Genomic DNA, 23,067 nt, shown 5'->3' on the forward strand with positions numbered 1-23,067 from the left:
AATTTGATCGAATGATAAAACGTGAGCTTGTGTGACGTCTTTCCTTTTACTCAGTCAACGTCATCTACAGAGTAATGGACAGCTGCTGCTGTATTTGTTTTGTGTTTTTATTTTTTGGAACAACCCTGTGTCTTTCGAGACCAATTTAAAATCGCGTGACATTACGAGTTTACCAATTGACCATCATATATTGCCATTAAAACACATCTTGGAATATGTATGATTTTGACTGACGGTTCAGACGACCAATGAGAGAGGTGAGTACTGATGGAGGCGGGCCTTTGGTTCCCTGAGGAGGCTGGGTATGTGTGCGTGTGCGTGTGCGCGTGTGTGTGTCGCCTGACCGGATAATGACAGAAGTTTTCAGTCAATGTGGCTACAGTACTTCGTTATTAAGCCTGCTTCTTATTGTATTGAATCCCAGACGTGTCAACAATTATTTATCCTCCTTTTTAAGGGGGGGGGGGGCGAAATAGGTCCTAGATATTAGACTGACCGCGCGGTCCCATCTGGAACTTTGGATCAGCGACCCGTACGTCGGCCTTCTTCTTGACAGTGTCGACAAGCACTTGGAGCCCGCTGAGCGGACCGGGGTTGCCACCATGGGAAACCGGGGGATGGAAGACCTCATTCCCCTCATCAACAAGCTTCAGGACGCTTTCAGCTCCATCGGCCAGAGCTGCAACTTGGAGCTGCCCCAAATAGCGGTCGTCGGTGGCCAGAGCGCGGGGAAGAGCTCGGTTCTGGAGAATTTCGTTGGCAGGTTGTACAGTTTATGTGAACTTTCCGATGTCAGTGTGACGCTTATGAAGTCAAATGTTTTAGGTTCATATCTCGTTCGCTACTTGTAACTCGTGTAAAAGTCTCCCAACTGGGCGCTCTCTCAGTGGATCCTTTGCTTTTTGGAAGATGAGCTATTCACCATCAACAGTTACGTTTTTTACGCAAGTAAATTTGTGTTCATATTGAAGACAAACACAACGCACGCACACTCCCAACACGCACTCATACATAAAAAGTATTTTTTGTCTGATCTCTCAGCTTCAGTTATTCGGTCAAACATTAACCAAGTCATAGTTCCTTAAGAACACTACCCCAAGGCTGTAAATGCACCTTTTATTGGCCATGCACAACATAGGCCAGGTCAATGTCTGACTTAAAAAGTGGTTAAGAAAATGTATGTATACAGGCCTCGTACAGGGGTGTCAAACTCACATTTGTCACGTGCCTCATTGTAGTTATGGTTTCCCTCAGACGACTATGATGACTCCAAAACCATACAGAAGTGTAATCACCTAATCATATTACAGTATTACATATAGACAACAAATTGGATGGATAACTGTTTTTGAAATTGGAGCGCCACTACATAAAATGATTGGGTGGGCTGGGCTTAAATTTGACACCTGTGGCCTGGAGTGTTTTGTTTTCTGAATAAATAGATTGATGAATATAAATGGGCAGAACCGGTTGGAGTCTTTTAGGATGCCAGCACTGCTGAATTTGTGAGCTTTTCGCGTGAGACTGACAGAATCTCAATGAGGTCCCCCTCCAGACAAATAACAAGAAACCGACTGTTAGAACATCATTGGTCATGCAGGCGCTCAGACATTTCTCAAGAAGTTCTTATTAATGCGAGCTCAGAAAAGGAACATCTGACGTGTCGACGTTTCAAGATGTTGTCTGGTTGAGTTGGGGAATGTGGCTCGCGCGGCCATGTCTTCCTTTCCCCTTTTGTCTGGGTCCCAAGCGGTCCCTGGGGGAGACAGTAGGGCCATTGATGCGCTGATGTGTGGGGTCATCAGTGATATCACCAGCTGCACTGTCATTTGTACATGACACATTTCTCTTGCAGATTCTCACAAAGGGTCCCTGAGCTATTTCATTTCTGTTAATGAGCCCACTAATAAAGCTGTTGACTGTGACTTTTTAAGTGTCAAACACTTGCAATTAACTAATCTATTTGCTCCAAGTTCAAGTATTTAAGGCCAGTGGCCCCACAGTGGCAATTGGTGAGACCAATCAGAGGTAAGGGGGACTTAGATGGACTCATGCCATATCATTGTGTGTGCTACACGCAATGCTTGAATATTTCATAAGACTTGCAAGATTTTAATTAACCAGTGATAGATACAGATATCATGCATTTATTGACGAGCTGACATCAGTGAAGTCATACTACTACAGTACATTGTGAATCTATGAAGGTTAATGCATAGTATTCTTTTATTTGTGCATCACTGGATAGATAATTAAAGGCTAGTCTAGAATTTCTCATATTACATCATTTTCTGTATGATTGTTCCTTTTGTGGCTGCATGTGTATCAACTGTCATAATGTTATAATGTTCTAACTAGTAATTCTTTTAGTTGCAGTATTTGTTGACTTACTGTCAGTGTTCAGTGTACTGTATGATGACTCTCTCATGAATTTTCCCATTCAATATTTCTATTTTCATACGATTCTAGTTGTATCCATTTTTAACAGATCTTTCAGTCATGTAAAGTTACGGTTTCAACATTCATATCCAGTCACAGAATTCTGTTTGGTGCTTTCGCAAGTGATAGGAAGTACTGAGGAAGGAGGATGGGATTGTTGTGTAACTTCCTGAATGCTCCGTCAGCATTGGATAACAGGCATAGTGGGTGTGATTAGTTGTTAGTGTCTGTGTCAGACCTGCTTGCTAATAAGATGCTGTGTAACACACTTGACCGATATACTGTATTGAATTTCTGATGTGTATTCCAAATTGGGGCGCAAATAGGTCATCAGTAAGAAATCAAGCTTTGAATTTTGCTTCCGCTGCGGACAATAAATGTAACATGGCAACTGGTTGTTGTAGCGATGGTAGCCAGCCTCCTGACTGCAGTCAAGGTGGCCTCATGCAAAGGCGCGAAACCCGCAAACTACAAAGTAGATAAAAGGACAACAAAAAAGTCCTACCATATCGAATTGAATTGTAATCCCACTGAGTCAAACTGAATCAAATTGTTCCACTTTCAAAACGAATCATCATTGAATTATTTTGCACCCCACAACATACTGAAAACCGTATCGAATCGTCTTTTGTGGAGCGATGCACACTCCTGATATCCATCTAAATGCTCCAATATTGATTCAGTAAGAAGTATGAATACACAAATAAGTAGGGCTGCAACAAACAATTATTTTAATGATCGATTAATCTATTGATCATTTTTTTGATTAATCAATGAATCATATTTTTTTTTAATTCATTTTCATCGCTTCATTCAAAAACGGGACATTAATTTAAATTAACAAGGCAGAAGACATAATTATGATTCAGTTACTAGCTTGGTACTTAAACAAATATTAAAATAAGTCTCAATTAATTTGACAATTGATTAGTAGTCGATTAACCGATTAATTGTTGCACTTCCATAAATAAACCCTACCAATGTAGTATGTCATGTCACATTTTATAGCAATAAAATATCTTTTAATAAAAATTTGCACATAACTTCTTTGTGCTTATGGAGCCCAAAGTACGAATAAATGTAAATTTAATGTTTTTACTCTCAATGATATGAGAAGTGACAGTAACATAGGGGTCAGTCGTTCTGGAAATCCAACCATCACATGTAACAACTTCAATAACTAGCCCGAAACAAAATTATGTAAATTAGAAGATATTACATTACATTAACATTTTTATGATTATTGCTGTGGTGTCATTGCTTCATTAACGTTGCGTATTTTTCCATTTGATACTTTGTGTGTATTTTACTGAGACTATTGAATCAATGTGGCTCTTATAACGACAGACACGTTATTGCCGTGAGTGATGTGTCATCACTGACCTGGAAATAATGACAATTCTATTGAACAGGGGTTTCCATTGTGATGAACTTATACTGTATGTGCACAAAAGGAAATAGAAATGTCTGCCCTTCTCTTTTTCACACTGGCCATTAAAGTGAAAAGTCAAACTTTTCCATTTATCCATTTTCTTCCGCTTATCTGAGGTCGGATCGTGGGGACACAAGCTTAATTAGGAAAGCCCAGACTTTTCTCTCCCCAGAGACCTCATTCAGCTCTTCCGGAGGTATCCTGAGGTGTTCCCAGGCCAGCTGGGAGACATAATAGTCTCTCCATTATGTCCTGTTTTGTTCCCAGACCTCTTTGTAGTGGGACATGCATGGGACACCTTACCTTCCTGTCCAGATGCCCAACCCATCTCATCTGGCTACTCTTGGGGTAGAGGAGCAGCGGCTCTACTCTGAGCCGCTCCCGGCTATCCGACCCACTCACCCTATCTCAAAGGGAGCCCTCGGACAACCTGTGGAGGAAGCTGATTTTGGCCGCTTAATATACAGATGTTCTGAAATATCTTCGGAATGGTCGGCATAAGCATAATGTGGAAGCTATCGAAGACTGCAAAAGAGGATGACTTTTAACCACAATCTCTAATACTGTGCCTGTGTTTGTGGGAGCATTTAAAGGTATGCACTATTGCACTGGTACCAATGCGACCAGATGAAATTCTTAATAATCACGAATATTTTGATTGAGATTTAAATCACCATTATTAAAACCATTTTTCATTGATTTCAAAACTTAGTATTTACTCAACTACAAGCATTCACCTACTCAAAGCTATCACCATAGCGTCGTGCCGATTCATTCCTGCACGTTGAATACGTTATTCTTAAACACTATTGATTTTGTCAAGAACAAAATGAGTACATTTCAAATGACCTTGTATTTCGTACCATGTCATGCAGAAATGTGTATTGGTATGACAAAAATCCTTGAATTTTGATTAAAGAAATAACATTTCTTGAATCCTGGGCAACGTGGTGTCGTGCATGGATGTAGTACACACTTAGAATGAGAACAGAAGTTGCGATTGAACTACATTAATTAATATAACTCGTTTTTCACAGATTGGAAAGAATTTGTGCCTTTGAATAGTGTTATCTTTATGTGTGTGTCTGTTTCCACAGCGTTTATGTGTGAATTTTCGTTATTTGAAGGACGATCACTCCTGAAGTAGATGCTAATATTCCGTGTGCATTTGAATAGGATCCTCCATTGACTTTAGGATTAGCGCTAGAATTGTTTTAAAAACAAAGCTTGTTTTGTATTTCAATTTTTAGTTGTGTGTTTAGTTTTTATCTATCTATCTATCTATCTATCTATCTATCTATCTATCTATCTATCTATCTATCTATCTATCCATGCATCCATCCATCCATCTATCCATGCATCCATCCATCCATCCATCCATCCATCCATCCGTTTCAAGATACAGTACCAGATACTGTTTTGTTAGGTCTGTTATATTGTGTTTGTTAAACGTCACTTGTGACTCCCCCACAGAGACTTCTTGCCCAGAGGTTCTGGTATCGTCACCCGTCGTCCTCTTATCCTGCAACTCGTTAACAACAAAGCAGGCAAGTGGAATATGTACAGCGTAGGCATAAACACATGTATGCATCCCTGCAAATTTCAACCATTGTGGAACAAATAAATGTTATCTTCTCTTTTCTTCTCTACCTCCACCTAATAGAGGATGTCTGAATTAGTGCCTCAGTCAAAACATACATCACTTTTCCCCTCAGGAGTAAAACAAGTGGTACAGTAAATGTTTTGGTTTTATAGGTTAGGCTTACGAAAATGTCAAAATAAAGAAAACTCCACCCATGCTCACAGTTAAACTGCACTTTGCGCTAGACCTGCACTCAATAGGGCCCAATGAGTTAATATGGCTGCCATAGCTACTTAGAGTCTTATTTTTAGTTACCTCCAGGAGTGATGCTCCCAATTGGTCTTTTCTATTCTCTGCATCATCACATTTTCATATTTTCTCCATGCAGAGTATGCAGAGTTCCTACACTGTAAGGGCCGTAAATTTGTGGACTTTGATGAAGTCCGTCAGGAAATTGAAGCAGAAACCGACCGACTCACCGGATCCAACAAGGGCATTTCACCCATCCCAATCAACCTTCGAGTCTACTCCCCTAACGGTGAGGAATGCACACACTAACAGTTAAAAGACACAAATGTTTCCGTGCCATATTTCTTCAAGTTTCTTTTCTCCTCTGTCAATGCCTCTCAGTGTTAAACCTGACCTTGATTGACCTGCCGGGAATGACAAAAGTGGCTGTTGGAGACCAGCCCGTAGACATCGAGCACCAGATCAGAGACATGCTGCTCCAGTTCATCACCAAGGAGAGCTGCCTCATTCTGGCTGTCACTCCCGCTAACACTGACCTGGCCAACTCTGATGCCCTCAAGATTGCCAAGGAGGTCGATCCTCAGGGTAGGACGTGTTGTCGTCATGTTAGTTGATCAACAGAAGCGACATTTAGCAGGGGATGAATAATAATAGGTGTAATTTCCATTGTGTATGTTGATATTAGCATGTAGCTCGGCGTCACTCATCGCCTTATCCATTCACATTGTTGGCATGGACTGACAGATGTAATTGATTTCATTCATTTCTGACAGAGAAGAATGGTGCTATTACGTTAAAATCCTATAGAATTAGAAAAAAATATTGGGGTGCCATTTTTGGTTGTGACATGTTTTTATTCAGGTCTGCGGACTATTGGAGTGATTACCAAGCTGGACTTGATGGATGAGGGAACTGATGCTCGAGACATTCTGGAAAACAAACTGCTTCCTCTCCGCAGGGGTGGGACCACACACACTTAACAAATACACACTTTTACTATCACTCTATATGTCGCACCCATTTTTGAAGCAGAGAGAGCCTAAAAAATGTATTTTTTGCCAGTTTGGTGCCTTTAGAGCATTGGTTTTTAAAGTGGAAGTCAACCCGAACATAATATTTTCAAAAATATGTTTGATGCAGGCCCACTCGTTGAAACAATTCATTCTGATAAATATTGCGTTTGTGGCATAAGAGTTATTCCACCCATTTTTAGCCATCTCTGGGGGCGGCCATTTTGTCACTTCTGTCGACCGAAAATGACATCACAGTTGCTCAATGCTCAGATAATGACCAATCACGGCTCACCTGTCTTCTGAAGCTGAACCATGATTGGTTGTTACCTGAGCCCTGAGCAACTGTGATGTCATTTTCAGTCAACAGAAAATGACAAAATGGCCGCCCCCTGAGATGGATAAAAAGGGGTGGATTTTGCTGCTTAACTCATACTTCACAAACGCAATATTCATCAGAATGTCTTGTCTCAACTAGTGGGCCTGCACAGAACATATTCTTGAAAAAAAAATTGTGTTTACTTCGTTTTAAGTTGGGTTGAATCAAACCCCAGGGATTCTATTGGTTATGCCATCGGTTAATCGACTAATCAGATCAAATTTTATTTTGCATTAAAGTGAATTACAAAACCATTTTTTTTTAACTGATTACTTTTGATCAGACAATAATTGATGTTTATTTAGAATTGTTTAGTGGGCAAAAAACAACTACACAACAATTAAGCAATATCACATGAGAGGGTAATCAGCAACTTTGCGCTGTTGTGCGTCGTCGTCATTCCCTTTAATTTCAGCGCCGGGAGAGGTGCAGCGCACGGTCTGCATGTCATGTAGATGCAGGAGATCGGCGTGAGCAAAGTACTTTTAAAAGGAATTACAAGAAGATCTTAGGTTGGCCTCTCTGGATGTGCACTTGGACACCGTCATCCCCTCCCGATCATGCGGCCATGTGTGACCACCCCCTCGCCGCTCAGTCTGATATGGCCTTAAACGATTAGTCGATTATTAAATTAGTTGTAGAGGAATTTGATAATTGAATAATTGATTCACCTTGACACCTTTAACTGTAGAGGTACATTTATTAACAGCAAATATTAATTGAATTATGGTTTACTTTTTTAAAACCGCCGAGTTCAGTATGTCCAACAAGGTTAAGAACCACCGATTCAGAGCCTCCCATCACTGTCATTGTCATTAAAGTTAAACACTGGTTTGACATCAAAACAGTATAGAATTTTCTGTCTTTCTTGTCTACAGGTTACATTGGGGTGGTGAACCGCAGTCAGAAGGACATTGATGGGAAGAAAGACATCCGTGCTGCTTTGGCTGCTGAACGCAAGTTCTTCTTGTCCCATCCTGCGTACAGACATTTTGCAGAGCGCATGGGCACACCACACCTGCAGAAGACACTGAATCAGGTCTGACGCACACCTAGTCAGTGCTACCAGCTCCCATGAATTACTGTCCTATGACATTTGAACAACAAATCTACTGACATAGGTGTTTGATACATCCATACAAACGATCCATTTTCTGTAAACACTTCAAACCTCACGAACGCAGCCGGACACAAACTTGTCACATGCCTTCATACTTTTATAATTCTGGACGTCCTTCAATTCACAGAATGGGCTTTTGTGGAAAATGAGCTAGTGAACAAGATCAATGTACGTCACGACGGGCAGTGCTTGCGGGTCAGAAATCCAGTCTATTTGTTGAAGTTTATATCGGTCCAAATCGCCGCGATCAAACGCAACTTGTCGGCACACCGCACACTCTTCTGCCCGCTCAAAGTTTCTGTGCATTCCTCCATACCTACAGTATTGAAGTTGAATTTAAATGTGATTTTTTTTTTCTTTCCTTCCAGCAACTTACCAACCACATCCGTGACACCCTGCCAGGGTTACGCAGCAAGCTGCAAAGCCAGCTACTCTCCCTGGAGAAAGAGGTGGAAGAATACAAAAACTTTCGTCCTGATGATCCTGCACGCAAAACTAAGGCTTTGCTTCAGTCAGTACACACACACACACCCGCACACACACACACGCACACACACTAATATACATGAAAACTACAGCACTGCTTCACACGCAGGATGGTGCAGCAGTTTGGTGTCGACTTTGAGAAGTGCATCGAAGGCTCAGGGGATCAAGTGGACACCTCCAACTTATCTGGTGGAGCAAAGATCAACCGCATTTTTCATGAGCGTTTTCCTTTTGAGCTGGTGAAGGTAACTATCGTTGCAGTGTTCACTGTCATTAAAATAGTAACTTGACTGATAAGGGCTCATTATTGTTAACAAGGCATGTGGCAACAGGCATGCAGCTTGCAAGGATGTATAAAACATCCCTTCTTTCGATGAAATATTTAAGCCTTTGCTCCCTTGTGTCTTAGATGGAGTTTGATGAGAAGGAGCTGAGGAAAGAGATCAGTTACGCTATCAAAAACATCCATGGAGTCAGGCAAGTTGGAACAGCCTGTAAACATACTGCACAAAAACACTTTGCCTCCTTCTGTTAGCTTGCATCTGAGTTCTCTCCCTTGTTTGTCGGCCTTATAACATCCACCCATCCAGGTCTTCATGTTCCTCCTCGTGTTGTTTTAATTTGATCTCTTTTAGTGCGCGGGTCTTATTTTCCGGTTAAGTGTCCCCCGTGTGCACCTCCTGTCTTCGCTCCATGTCTGTCCCATCTGTATGTCCTTCAGGACAGGCCTGTTCACCCCAGACATGGCGTTTGAGGCCATAGTGAAAAAGCAGATCATTAAGCTGAAAGAACCGTGTCTGAAATGCATCGACATGGTCATCCAGGAGCTCATCAACACAGTCAGGCAGTGCACTAATAAGGTATCACCGCATGGTCTCTGCCATGCTTGTACACCGGAAAGCGTGGTCAACTGCAGTACTGCCAGGAGCATCTTTTTTTTTTTTTTTTTTTTTCAGATTTGCCAATATTTTAATGCACTCACACGTTTTTGCACTTCACGTTAGCATTAAAGGGGACATATAGAAATGTGGCATTTTCATTGATGAGAAATAATTGGGTCTCTGAAGGGCCTGCCGACCCACCAAGTATGAAATTAAACAACCAAGTACAGTGGTACCTCTACTTACGAAATTAATTGGTTCTGGAAGAAATATCTTAAGTAGAAAATTTTGTAAGCAGAGATGCGTTTTCCATGTAAATGCCATAATCCATTCCAAGCCCCCCAATAGTCAGACATAAATGTTTTATAAAGCGTAAAAACGCATCAAAACATGCAACAAATACTTGTTACAATTAGATTATTGCACAATAAATGAGAGTTGTGCGTAATGTAAAAAAAACAAAGAATAGAGTAAAGAATAAAAATGATGGTCGTTTACCTTTTAATTGCTGTCCTCATCGCTTTTTGCCCTCTTTGGTTCATGTTGTCTCTCAGAAGTGGTTTTTGCCTGGCGTTTTGTAAACAACTGATTTAATAACGTGGCGACCGTCAATACATTACAGTCATATTCTTTGGCGAGATCAACCAAACGCATCCCCTTTTCATACTTTTCTATTGTCTCTTGCTTTGTTTGTATGGACAAAAAAAACGATTTTCTCCTTTTTTTTTCTTTTCCTTGTTTCTAATTCACGTAAAACTATCGGAACACCTCATGGCCCGAGGGGCGGATGACGAGGACGCTGCATAGACATATCTATCACATATATATCTACCTGTCTATCTACACACATAGACACATACGGTAGAGATCCCCTTAGCCAATGGGATGCCAGGAGGATGCTAGGCTAGCCAATGGCAGAGCAGCTATGAGTATGTTGCGTTCAGGAAACTCTGGTGCTGCGAATGGCAGCCCATACTGTAGTTTTACCTTTCATATCTTGAAATTTCTTTCGCAACAAGAGGCAATATTTTCCTGTTGAGGAGTTTCGTAACTTGAAAATTTCGTATTTAGAGACGTTCGTAAGTAGAGGTACCACTGTAATTAAAAAAAAAAAAAAAAAAGCTCACTTTTTTTTTCCTCCACACTCTCCGCATTCGCCACTTTCCACTTTGAACCCGGTCATCATGTTAACAAAAGGCATACTTCGACATTGGTTTCGCGGTAGTGGGGGTTTACCCGCCACATTTTCTAAATTGTGGTTGGGGGGTGCGGGGATCATAATATGTCTCCCTTAAAACGCTGAAGTTGATTTTGCTTTTGCACGTCCGAGCTGCACTAAGTTCTCCGCAGTGGTGTCTCTGAGCTGTGTGGTCAGAAACAGATCTATACATGTTCCTGCGCAGGTTCCGAACAAAACAAGCTGCAGGTTTTTTCTTTCTCTCTTTTTTTTTTTTTTCAAATTGAAAAACTTTGCGGCTTTATTTAAACTGTGTCAAGGTTTGCTTTGTGCTCCAATAGAAAACTGAAGCAATACCACTATGTTTTGTGCAAACTCGGCCTGACAGATCTAGAAAGAGCATGCAATACCTTATTGTATCTCACCTGAGTATATATATTGGTTTTACAGTCATTTGTCACCACCGCTGAGTGTTTTTGTCTGGAACATGCTCACATAAGTTGTTGCATAACATACACCAGCCAAAAATAGTATTGTATATATGCCTACTCCATATATACACTATCATGAACAGGAGGGATACAATCTGTGACCATGCATTACTAGTTTTTGTCTTCTCGGTGAATATAATCACCTGTCACTTGTTTTTGTTCCATCGTTTCTTTCTCAGTGTCAGTTTTGTTTGCGGTTTCGTGGCAGGTAATGTTTTTTTCAGCGTTTCCTGTTATAAACTATGCACAGTTACTGGTATGCTCTGTAAGACTGAAGGAAATTTGTCATGCATTTTCTTTATATTTGGTCAAAACTTCGTGGTTAGATAAAGAATTAAGAACCAGTGGCAATTAAGTGGACTGTATATAAATAGTGAATCAAGGTGTGACTTTATTTCTTCATGTGCAAACCTGCAGCTTGTTTAATTAGCCAGAACATGAAGTAGAACTAACCCCCCCCCCCTTTTTGTTATCATTTTCCTCAATGGCATCGCAGTTTACTCCTCAAACATTGGCTTTCCTTTCTCTGCCACCCTTCTCTACCACCTTTCTACACAATGCTACACTACCTCATCTTCCATTAATTGTCCAACTCCCATAATGCATCACCACAGGACAGGCCTGTTCACTCCTGACTTGGCGTTTGAAGCTATAGTGAAAAAGCAGATCATTAAGCTGAAAGACCCCTGTCTGAAATGCGTTGACCTCGTCGTCACCGAGCTTGTCACCCTGATCAGGAAGTGCACTGAAAAGGTAAACGGGAGAGGTGGAGAGGTGGTGTGACAGGATGATAGAAGGCAATCCGGGATATAGTAATGCACAGGAGAAAAGAACTAACGTGTTGCTGTCTATTGCTGTTAATGATTCCAGGCTTCACTCAGCACCCACCTCATCCTGTGATTCCCTCTTTAAATTTAAGAGCCCCCCTGATCCTGGACCTTGACCAGCCCTCTTCACCCCATCAGCACTAAGAGCAGCCCTCTCACTGATTCAACTCATTTCCAATGACACACTAAGAAATATCACAACTAAGAAAAGGGAACCTGTCTTGGCAGCAGAGTATTTTGATCCAAAGTATTCTATTCCCTGTTCCTCACCAACCATTTTTCCATTCTCACTATACAGTTCCTTGCACTCATCTTTTCTCACTGATGTTCTGGTGCAGTTTGCGGTTATGCTATTCTAAAACTGTGGAACCTCGAAGGTCAAACACTTACAGTATCCATTCCATTTCCATTTGGGGAAAAAAATTGTAAGCAATTCCCATTATATTTGATATGAATTGGTCGAACTTGGAGGTACCACCAGGCACTTTGCATGTCTTACTCTTGCTTCGGGCGTTTGTTAATAATGGACACTGAATGTCAGTGCTAGTGTGTATTACCGTTTTTCTATGCTGAAGTGTGGTGTGCTTACAGTTTTGTGTACATAGTATCATTGCGGTACCTGCAGCAGTGTTTGTTCTTTTTGCTGTCTCTAGCTTGGATCATATCCTCGCCTTAGAGAAGAAACTGAGCGAATCGTCACCACTTACATCAGAGAGAGGGACAGCAAAACTAAAGACCAGGTCAGTGTGCGAGCATGTTGCCGCTTTTTAATGAAAAGGTCTTAAGCAAACATTTGTCATGTTTGGCCCATCAGGTGCTCCTGTTAATTGACATCGAACTTTCCTACATCAACACTAATCATGAGGACTTCATTGGGTTTGCCAAGTGAGAGATTATTTCTGGTTCAATAGGATTAACAAATGCTTACCCTTTTTCTGCCTCACTCTAGTTCTGTTTTTGTGATTGCCTTGAATAAATACATAATAGTGATGAATAAATAAATAGCATGCACAATGACTATAATCCTCGTATGCTCACTGTAATACATCCCCATCAGAAAGAGAGATGGCCGGCCATAGTGCCGGCGCAAAACACTATTGTACACCAACTGTACACATTCATGATTGCAATAAGGATAAATAAAGTCAGCATGAAGAAAATGAATTTGCCCCTCCCCAAAAAACAATTTAATTGTTTTGTAATTACCCACATAAAGAAAATGCATCTTACTGTAAATACAGTAGTCCATTTTTGTGTTAAGCAAAACACTTGATCTTTCAGTGCCCAGCAGAGGACGGCTGCAAATGCAACCAAGAAGAGAGTCATGCCTAACCAGGTAATTGCTTAACCTTGTTTGCTTAGCCTATGTTTTGTGTTTTCATGTCTTGGTCAGTGTGTGCTTGCATGTCATGACATAGCTGTTGTTTGTTCATTCCCATTAACACATGTCTCTGCCCTTTTGAACTTTTTTTTTTTTTTAACCCCCCCCCCCCCATATTGTTCCTACATTTCATGGTCCAGGGAGAGATTCTTGTAAGTATCTTACTATCCTCCTCGATCTGTTGTTCCCTTTCTCCTGGCTGGGTCTCTGTTTCAAACATCCTTTTAAGCACTTATTGGAACTTTGTGGCAGTGGGGAGGAGTGAAAGAGATCATTCATGGATGACTCTTGAGAAATGGGTCTTTTCTCATGAAATCCCTCTCATCAGTTTAGGAGGTGGTCTGCTCAAAAGTGATGTTTTTTTCCCCTAACTTTGTCCCACTCACGCAAGGGCACAAATATATAATTTTAGACAAATTGGTTGCAACAGTGACTCTCCAGTTGTATAATACTTTTACACACACCGATGCACTACAAATGTCCGTTTTTCCTCACGCGCCTGTTCCCTTGTGTCTACTCGTGCCTAAGTTTGGCAGAGAGAAGGATGTAGAGAAGGTGACTCACTTTCAAGCGTGTCGAGTTTGTATTATGAGTGTTTGTGTTTGGTTTTTAGGTTTTTTTTAGGGGCTTAACTTGCATGCTTGGTTTTTGGAATTTCTCAGGATTTTTGGGGGACAGTTGGGTGTTTTCTTTGTTTTTGGGTTTTTTTTGTATTTTCTTGTCGTTTGGGTATATTCATAAAGTGTTTTTGTCTCATGCACAGGTTATCCGTCGAGGCTGGTTGACAATTAACATTAGCATCATGAAGGGAGGCTCCAAGGACTACTGGTTTGTCCTCACTGCAGAGTCCCTTTCCTGGTACAAAGATGAGGAGGTAAGGAAGGGACAATGCTCCAGTTCTGTTTTGTTTTGTAAAGGGGGGGGCCAACCCAAATATATTTTTTTCCAGAATATGTTCTATGCAGGCCCGCTAGTCTAAACACGGCATTCTGATTAATATTACGTTTGTGGAATATGAGAAATCCAACCGTTTTTAGCTAGCTCAGGGGGCGGCCATTTTGTCACTTCTGTCAACTGAAGATGACATTGAAGTTGCTCAGGGTTCAGATAACGACCAATCATGGCTCAGCTTCAGAAAACAGGTGAGCCGTGATTGGTGGACTAATAAAAGAGAGGTGTCAGAAATTAAGACTTTCCAATGACAATAACACTCAGTTTTGATCAGCACTTACTTACTAAGTTCCCACCAGTGATTTTACACACTAAAGTGGCTGCTCGCATGTTGTGATAATTAATCAGGAGAAGGAGAAGAAGTACATGTTGCCTCTTGACAACCTGAAGCTAAGAGATGTGGAGAAGGGATTCATGTCCAGCAAACATGTCTTTGCCATATTCAACACTGAGCAGAGGTGAGTGCAATGCTGCCATCGACTGCACCTTTAGACCTTTTGAACATCTATACCTGTCCTGTCGTTGTTGTGCGTGTGTGTCGCACAGAAACGTGTACAAAGACCTGCGGCAGATCGAGCTGGCGTGTGACACTCAGGAGGACGTCGACAGCTGGAAAGCCTCGTTTCTCAGAGCTGGCGTTTACCCTGAGAAAGACCAGGTATTAACATTTTAAACGGCTGATGTTTGGATAGGGCTGGGCGATATCACTGAAAAGTGTCAAGTCAATGAAAAGTGTTTCATATTGGTCGATGTCGATATACATTGATTTTTTTTTTCTTTTTTTAAACTATTGAAAATAATGACCCGAAGAAAAATACATTTAGGTTATTTTATTTTAACATAATACTTAACCTTTAATAAGAGTTCAATGTAACTATGAAAGAGTGAAATAAACTGGTCGATATAAAGATTAAAGGACTGAGAAATGTTTAAAAAAGTCAATATTGATAATTATTGATTTAGTTTTAAACCTTTTCTTTAAATAACAGTTAACTGTTTTTTTGCACATCGTTATGTAGTGTAATGTGCAGTTTGTGCATTGTAAATGCGTATTTGCATTAGGTCTACCCCAAAGCAGTTGTTGACACACACACATATATATATATATATATAAAAGCCTTCATTCAATGTTCATCCAATGTAAGTGAACTAATACACTCTTGCGGTGCATACATCATCGTTGACCAACCGTCTTGGGACTACTTTATCTTTTTAGCTGACTCATTATTGCCATAGTCCATGCATATTTTACTTGATTTTACATTGAGTGCGATGCCGGTGTCGGATAAAGCTAACTACTGCTAGCATGTCAAAGACAAGAACTCCTCTACTTGTACACCATGGCTCCATCGACGGATTTTTAATAGGGTTATCATGCATAATATAATTTAATTGTAAGAGTTGTGGTCAACTGGTTAGCACGTCCGCCTCACAGTTCAGAGGTCGTGTGTTCGATCCCGGCTCCGGCCTCCCTGTGTGGAGTTTGCATGTTCTCCCCGTGCCTGCGTGGGTTTTCTCCGGGTACTCCGGTTTCCTCCCACATTCCAAAAACATGCATGGTAGGTTGATTGGACACTCTGAATTGCCCCTAGGTGTGAGTGTGAGTGCGGATGTTTGTCTCTGTGTGCCCTGCGATTGGCTGGCAACCAATTCAGGGTGTCCCCCGCCTACTGGCCGAAGACAGCTGGGATAGGCTCCAGCACGCCCGCGAGGAGAAGCAATATAGATAATGGATGAATGTAAGAGTTGTACTGAGTCGAGTGGTCATTTATTTGAGCAAAGATACGGCGCTCGCTCGATGGACGCGAGCATAGCGCACGGCCGCCGGACCCACGAGCATGCTCCATTGAGTTAACAGCTTCTTCTTGTTGGTTTAAAAGCTGCTTCTTCTGTGGTTTAAACTAGGGCTGTCAAAAGATTAACCGCGATTAATCGTAAATACAGACTTTTATGTAGTTTTACTTCAAAAGTTACTTGAGGGCTCATTGGAGAAATCCAAAATAATTTGCACACTTTGCACAGTCAGATTCAAATACCATATTTGTTGTACATCTTTGCCGTATCGTTCAACTGTTGTATTTTACAAGAAAAGAATCGTATTCAAGGATCAAAGAAAGCTATTAGAACAATCTTTGAATTGAAATATACTTTTTTCCACATTCATTTCTAGATTTTACTCAAGTCAATAAAGGTTCAAATCTTCGTAAAAAAATGTAGTTGAAAAATGTGATTAATCACGATTAATCTTTTGACAACACTAGTTCAAACGCTTCTTCTGCATGTTTGGAGGCGGAAGCGCGCTGCCTACATCACGCACCATGCTGCGATCGGGTTTGTTTTTCTTTTTCTTTTTCTATTGAACGTTTTATCGGAGACATTTTCTATTGGTATCGATCACGTGTCAATCGCGATACATATCGATATCGAATTATCGGCCCAGCCCTATATATACACATATATAAATATACGGTAGGCTATGCCAGCATTAGCCATCTAAAAAAGTTGAGCCCATTGTCTCTCTTCACCTGGCTTGCCTCTCTCCCTCTAGCCTGAGAATGAAGATGCGATGATTCCAGGCGACACCGTGTCTATGGACCCACAGTTGGAGCGGCAGGTGGAGACCATCCGCAACCTGGTGGACTCGTACATCAGCATTGTCAACAAGTCCATCAGAGACCTCATGCCCAAGACCATTATGCACCTCATGATCAACAACGTAGGTTTCCCTTTTTTTATTGGCTCCTGCCAATAAAGCATTTCAGGATCTGTGCCAGAAGAAACTACCCCGCAAACGACAACACTTGTGGTGCGGCGACAGGGGCTGAGCATGGGGGCCACCGCCGTGGTTGTGGGCTTCATGGACATCTCAGTCTCGCTGCGCATGTGCTGCAATGGTCTGTCCAAATTGATTGATGGTCTGTCCAAAACAGGTTGGGGGCGGCTGCCTTAGAAATAGTTGCCAAATCAGCTGATTGCATGGTCCCATGCTGTAAGTCAGCGGTGGGTATTTAATTTTTCAAAGGGCCATGTGAGAAACTGAAACGGTTGTCGAGGGTCCCACCAACACGCTAACCTCAATAGTGTCGAATATGAATTGAATGTCTTTTTATAAAGCGGGACATCTTATTCACAATCGCTTGCGCTCCCGACACACATGCACATCAAAATAGAAGCAGCACTTACGCTTTGTTTTATTTTGACTTCAGAAAGGCTGCGCGGGTCAGTCAGAGACTGCGGACGGGCCGGATGATGCAGATGATATTCACACACGCACGCAAAATGGATGGATGGACGGATGGATGAACTATTGTGCTATTTGACTTCCAGGCAAAGGACTTCATTCACTCTGAGCTGCTGGCCTACCTGTACTCAGCTGGGGACCAGAGCAGTCTGATGGAAGAGTCGGCTGAGCAGGCTCAGAGGAGAGATGAGATGCTCAGGATGTACCATGCCCTGAAGGAATCTCTGGTCATTATTGGTGACATCAGCACCACCACTGTTTCAACGCCTGTGCCTCCACCGGTAGATGACACCTGGATCAAAGAGCCTAGGTAACGAGTGTGAATAGAATATGTAGCTTTACTAGCTTGAAGGTTAGCATTAGTAAGTGTGCCACTATCGCTAATACTCATGTTGCTTTCATGTAGAAGCAAATATATTCTACAAAATAAAGTTTTATAATCTTAGAAGAGTAACTATAGTCTGATTACTTGACTGGAAAAAGTCTTTACTTTAAAGCGGCCACATTTTGGAGTTACGTGTTGCTTATTGGGCGGCACGGTGGCCTACTGGTTAGCACGTCCGCCTCACAGTTCAGAGGTCGTGGGTTCGATCCCGGCTCTGGCCTCCCTGTGTGGAGTTTGCATGTTCTCCCCGTGCCTGCGTGGGTTTGACTTCAGGTACTCCGGTTTCCTCCCACATTTCAAAAACACGCATGGTAGGTTAATTGGACCCTCTAAATTGCCCTTAGGTGTGATTGTGAGTGTGTTTGTTTGTTTGTCTCTGTGTGCCCTGCGATTGGCTGGCAACCAATTCAGGGTGTCGCCCGCCTACTGCCCGAAGACGGCTGGGATAGACTCCAGCACGCCCGCGACCCTTGTAAGGAGAAGCGTATAGATAATGGATGGATGGATGGATGGTGTTACTTAGTAAGGCATTACTCACATCAGTGAGGCCTGTCATTTTTTAGAATGCTCACCCTATTTGAGGAAATTAATTCATAATTCAAAATTAACTCAAAAGACAACTGTTTCCTCTATGCCCATTACCTTTGCAAAAATGACTGTTATTCTTTCACGTTTCCCAACTGTACTGAGATGTTTGTCTATCTCAGTCCTCCTGTAGGAACCCGTCCTGCCTCTGCAACAGCGCCGCCTCCAAACCGACCCCCGGCAGTCAGGGGACCCACGCCCGGTCCAGCCCCACCGCTGAACCCTTCACCGGCATTCGGGGCTCCACCGGTCCCTACTCGACCTGGCCCACCGCCTGCCCAGTCTGGTTTTGATCCAAACGTTCCGCTGATTCCCTCCAGACCGGCACGTGTGCCTCCTGCGCTGCCGCCGGGCATCCCAAGGTAAGCAACAGTAACAGCTGGATTTCTACCAATAGTACAGTGTAGTCCAAGATATCGATTGGTTAAATAGCTCTTTATTATGAGAAGACAGTCATCAATAAAAGACACACACACAAGAGACTGTTTTATGTGATTCTGTGCGGATAGTGGACTGAGTCCAAACTAAAAGGTCCATCTAAAAAAATCAAAAGCAAAGTAAGGCAACATCGTGCTAGCAAGAAAGAAACTACCCTTAAAGAAATCCTTATTTTTTCTCAAGAATATTTTCCCAGCAGGCCCACTAGTTGAAACACGGCATTCTGATTAATATTGCGTTTGTGGAATATGAGTTAAGCAGCAAAATCCACCCCTTTTTAGCCATCTCAGGGGGCGGCCATTTTGTCACTGAAAATGACATCACAGATGCTCAGGGTTATGGCTGTGCAATTTATCGAAATTCAATTACGATTTCGATTATTACACTCCACGATTACAAAATTGTCATAATTGTAAAAAAAAAAGATTATTAATACTAATTTGGAGTTGTTTTGAGGTATGCGCACACCGCACACGCCGCGCCGCCCTCTCCAAGCTAGCTAGCTGGCTAGCTAGCCAGCCAGCCAGCCAGCCCGCACCCCGCAAGTCACACTGCACACGTTTCAATTCAACGTTTTAACAGAGTAACAGACTGAAAAATGGCACAAGACCCGCCACAGTAAACAAGCAAGGCAAGTCGAAATCGCTTATTTGGTGACATTTTGGGTTTGCCGTGGAAGATTCGCGAGCAAAGACGTATAAAGTGCAAGTTGTCTCTGCATCCACCGGCAACACAACAAATCTATTTAACCATCGTTTGGTTTCCGATGATGTTATGATACACCAAAGCAAGAAAACACGGAGTTAGATTTGGCGTTGTCCGCAACGCAAATCTCAGTCGTTGAAACACTGAACGCAGCAACCCCCATCCATCAATATCGAAGAGACACAAAAAGATAACAGAATCTATTGCCCGGACAAGGCTTCCAAATGTTTAGGGCACAGATTCCACTTCGCAATCGGCAGGAGAGATTTATTTTAAATAACATATCTTATGCAAATATACACTACTTTTACTAGCACAAAAATAGAAACCATGCTAAACATTATTACTGTGACTGAAGTTAAATTCCTTGTGTAGTCTATAATATGAAGTCAAATTTTTTGTGTTTTTGTGTTGCTTCAAATGCAATTTGCAAACATATTATTGGTCATTATATTGTAATACAGTTTATATATGGCCTACTGTAATTTAAAAGTATTGTATGGATTACGTACTAGGATGTAACAGTCAACATTTAAATTAGTTTGACCCAATCAGCATATTAAATTGATAATTTATCAGAAGCAAATTACTTTAACTTTGTTTACTATGTGTAAATATTACTTTAAAAACAAAACAAAAAAGGCTCCAGACAAAGGTCTAAATGTATAGATGAATAGCATGTCTGTCAGAATTGGCATTTTACTCCAAGCAGTTTACTATTTTGGCAATTTATAAGTGCATAGCAAGTTAACTCTTTTTTTTTTTATATAGAAGGAAACCATACTTTAATTTATGCATTTTCAAATAATTACTTTAATAAATGTTGTTGGGTCTAAAACGAACTTAAATTATTATAGCGTTTCAAAGAATTTTGTCTTAATATTTTGTACATGTTTAAACCTGTTCTTGTTTTGTAGCAAAAACTAAATAATCGTTTGAATAATCGTGATTTCCATTATTACCAAAATAATCGTGATTAATATTTTTTTCATAATCGAGCAGCCCTACTCAGGGTTCAGGTCACGACCAATCACGACTCAGCTTCATAAAACAGGTGAGCCGTGATTGGTCATTAGCTGAGCCCTGAGCAGTTATGATGTCATTTTCAGTCGACAGAACTGACAAAACTGCGCCACCTACCCGCCCCACCCCAGAGATGGCTATAAACGGGTCGATTAACTCGATTTCCACAAACGTAATATTTATCAGAATGCCTTGTTTCACCTAGTGGGCTTGCATAGACCATATAATTGAAAAAAATATGTTTGGGCTGACTTCCACTTTAACATGGAAGTTGTCCGTATTACACAGTAACAATACTGAATTGAGATAACATGAATCATAGCAAAATAAACAAATAAACCACAACAACAAAACAAAAAAGGGGAACACCAAAGTTTCAATTTCAAACAACTATGGATGGATTAATTGAAGTTTGAGAAGAGGCACCTTGTTCTGTATTCTTCGCATTTGAGCATGGAAGTGGCTGTTCTTTTACGTCTCCAAACTTATGGACAGTGGAAGCACTCATAATTGTGCTAAACCATATTTCTTGGTGGAGCTAGCAATGCTTTTCTTTAATTTATTTTTTTTAAACGGTGTGGTATAGTGATGGGGGAAGTCACTGGTGGTGGTGCTTGTGGTGCTTTGGGGATCATGGTGCATGACTAGCTGATGACGTTTTTCCTTGCATGTTTCTCTCCCTCCCATTCTACCCCACTTTTCTGTCTTCCTGCAGCAGACGACCCCCGGCTGCTCCCAACAGACCCACCATCATACGTCCTTCAGAACCCTCCCTGCTTGACTAGAAGCACTCACTCAATATGCAAACATTCATTCATTTGGTTTACATTTTTATATTTCCAGTTACTTTTTATCTGCAGTTCAGAGGCATACTGGTATGACATTTTGACTCAGTGTTGTTGATTCTTGAAGAACGTGCACAATAACCTTTGACATGACGCAAAGGGATAATTCTAATGAGTCTTACGAATCACATTTGTAGTGTTTTAATGTTCAATTCATTTTTGTAATGGTCAAAGATTTATTTTCAAGGTAATCAAGAGATTTCTACAGGCTAATGTTGAGTCAAAAATCTTACACACTAAGCACCTCATGATGTAAGTAGCACTTTTTGATAAGTCGTTTCTCTGCATGTGTGGCAGATCTACAAAATTATATTTTAGGTCACCCTACAATGACTAATTTTAGTAATTGTCTCTTAATATTTTTGCAAAATGACTCCCATAACCTAATTCAGCATTGTAAGTATGATGTGAGTTTTATAGGTTTTGTTTTATCTCCCACCGGTGCTCAACCTATGGTGAATTTTAATCCGGCCTTGAGTTTTTGTGTATTATGTTTATCACATCAAAAGCCATACATATCGTTATATGAGTAAATGTGCCTGCTTTTCCGAATGTTTATTAAATGATGCCATTAATTTTAAAAAAATGAGGATGTGCTCTTGCTTCACTTTTCAGCCATACCTTTCCTGGGTTTGCATGCTAATTATTTAGTCTTGCGTGCAGTGTGATGGATAGCATGCACGCTGATGTACTGTCTGCTGTATTTGCACAGGTCAGCTCAGGTAGCATGATTTACATGAGTCAAGTCAAAACATCTGTGCCGCTAGCTAAGGTTGAATTTATTCATTTGGAATGTGTTGCTATGGTTAAGTACAGTTTCTAGGAGCAACAGAATAAAGACAGCATGAGGCTATTCATAAAGCTGGAATGACTAACTAAAAGGTATGCATGCAATTATACTGGTTATTCTGTATTGTATTTGCTTCTCCATTGTGTCTGCCATTTGGCACTTGAATTAAAAAAAAAAAAAAAAAAAAACAGCATCTGCCTTTTTCCACAGGCGTCCTCCTCCACATTCCTCTCGTGGCAACCAAAGGTGATGGATGCGTGAACACAGGGCTCAAACTGGCTCAGCAAGCAAGGGTGGATGCCCACTCGGCTTGTGACACACCAGGAATTTGTGTTTCCCACAAGAGAGGATGACCGCTAAAATAAATGCATGATGCGTTATTTCTAGTTCAGTAAAGTGTTATTTGTGGCGGGACACAGTGGATGGGGACCTCAGTTCACGTCTGTGGGGGAAAGTACGTATGCACAGGTGCATCTCAAACTAGATATTGTAGGGAGATTCATTTAATTCAGTCAGTAGCTATTAATTCAAAAAGTTGTCATATTTTACAGATTCATTAAACAGGAACATTTTCAGAAGATTACTTCCTAATTTCTACACTAAACATAATTGTCTTTGCTTTTGTAATGGTTTCTTGAGATGGTGGATTT

The 23,067-nt window shown here is 41.2% G+C and overlaps 1 protein-coding gene across 8 annotated transcripts; it reads left to right on the forward strand.

The window, feature by feature from the left end:
- The first annotated feature begins 312 nt into the window (after positions 1-312).
- Positions 313-22,797, forward strand: dnm2b (dynamin 2b). 8 transcript variants are annotated; one of them, XM_086033078.1, is made up of 21 exons: positions 313-763; positions 5,345-5,418; positions 5,842-5,991; positions 6,084-6,287; positions 6,564-6,662; positions 7,970-8,130; positions 8,580-8,722; positions 8,807-8,942; positions 9,107-9,174; positions 9,419-9,557; positions 12,727-12,813; positions 12,888-12,958; positions 13,355-13,409; positions 13,595-13,606; positions 14,218-14,328; positions 14,754-14,863; positions 14,952-15,063; positions 16,954-17,121; positions 17,733-17,956; positions 18,739-18,978; positions 22,628-22,797. In XM_086033078.1, the coding sequence occupies exons 1-21, from the start codon at positions 603-605 to the stop codon at positions 22,665-22,667; spliced, it is 2,565 nt and encodes an 854-aa protein (XP_085889204.1). In that variant the 5' UTR covers positions 313-602; the 3' UTR covers positions 22,668-22,797. The 8 variants fall into 8 exon arrangements, with proteins under 8 accessions (XP_085889204.1, XP_085889205.1, XP_085889199.1 ...); XM_086033079.1 differs by lacking the exons at positions 9,419-9,557; positions 22,628-22,797 and adding exons at positions 11,861-11,999; positions 21,501-22,603; XM_086033073.1 differs by lacking the exon at positions 22,628-22,797 and adding an exon at positions 21,501-22,602.
- Positions 22,798-23,067: the final 270 nt, after the last annotated feature.

The sequence above is a fragment of the Filicampus tigris genome, chromosome 6 (genome assembly GCF_054856515.1).
Source record: "Filicampus tigris isolate MCC_2025a chromosome 6, RoL_Ftig_1.0, whole genome shotgun sequence".
In the NCBI taxonomy this organism is placed as follows: Eukaryota; Metazoa; Chordata; class Actinopteri; order Syngnathiformes; family Syngnathidae; genus Filicampus; species Filicampus tigris.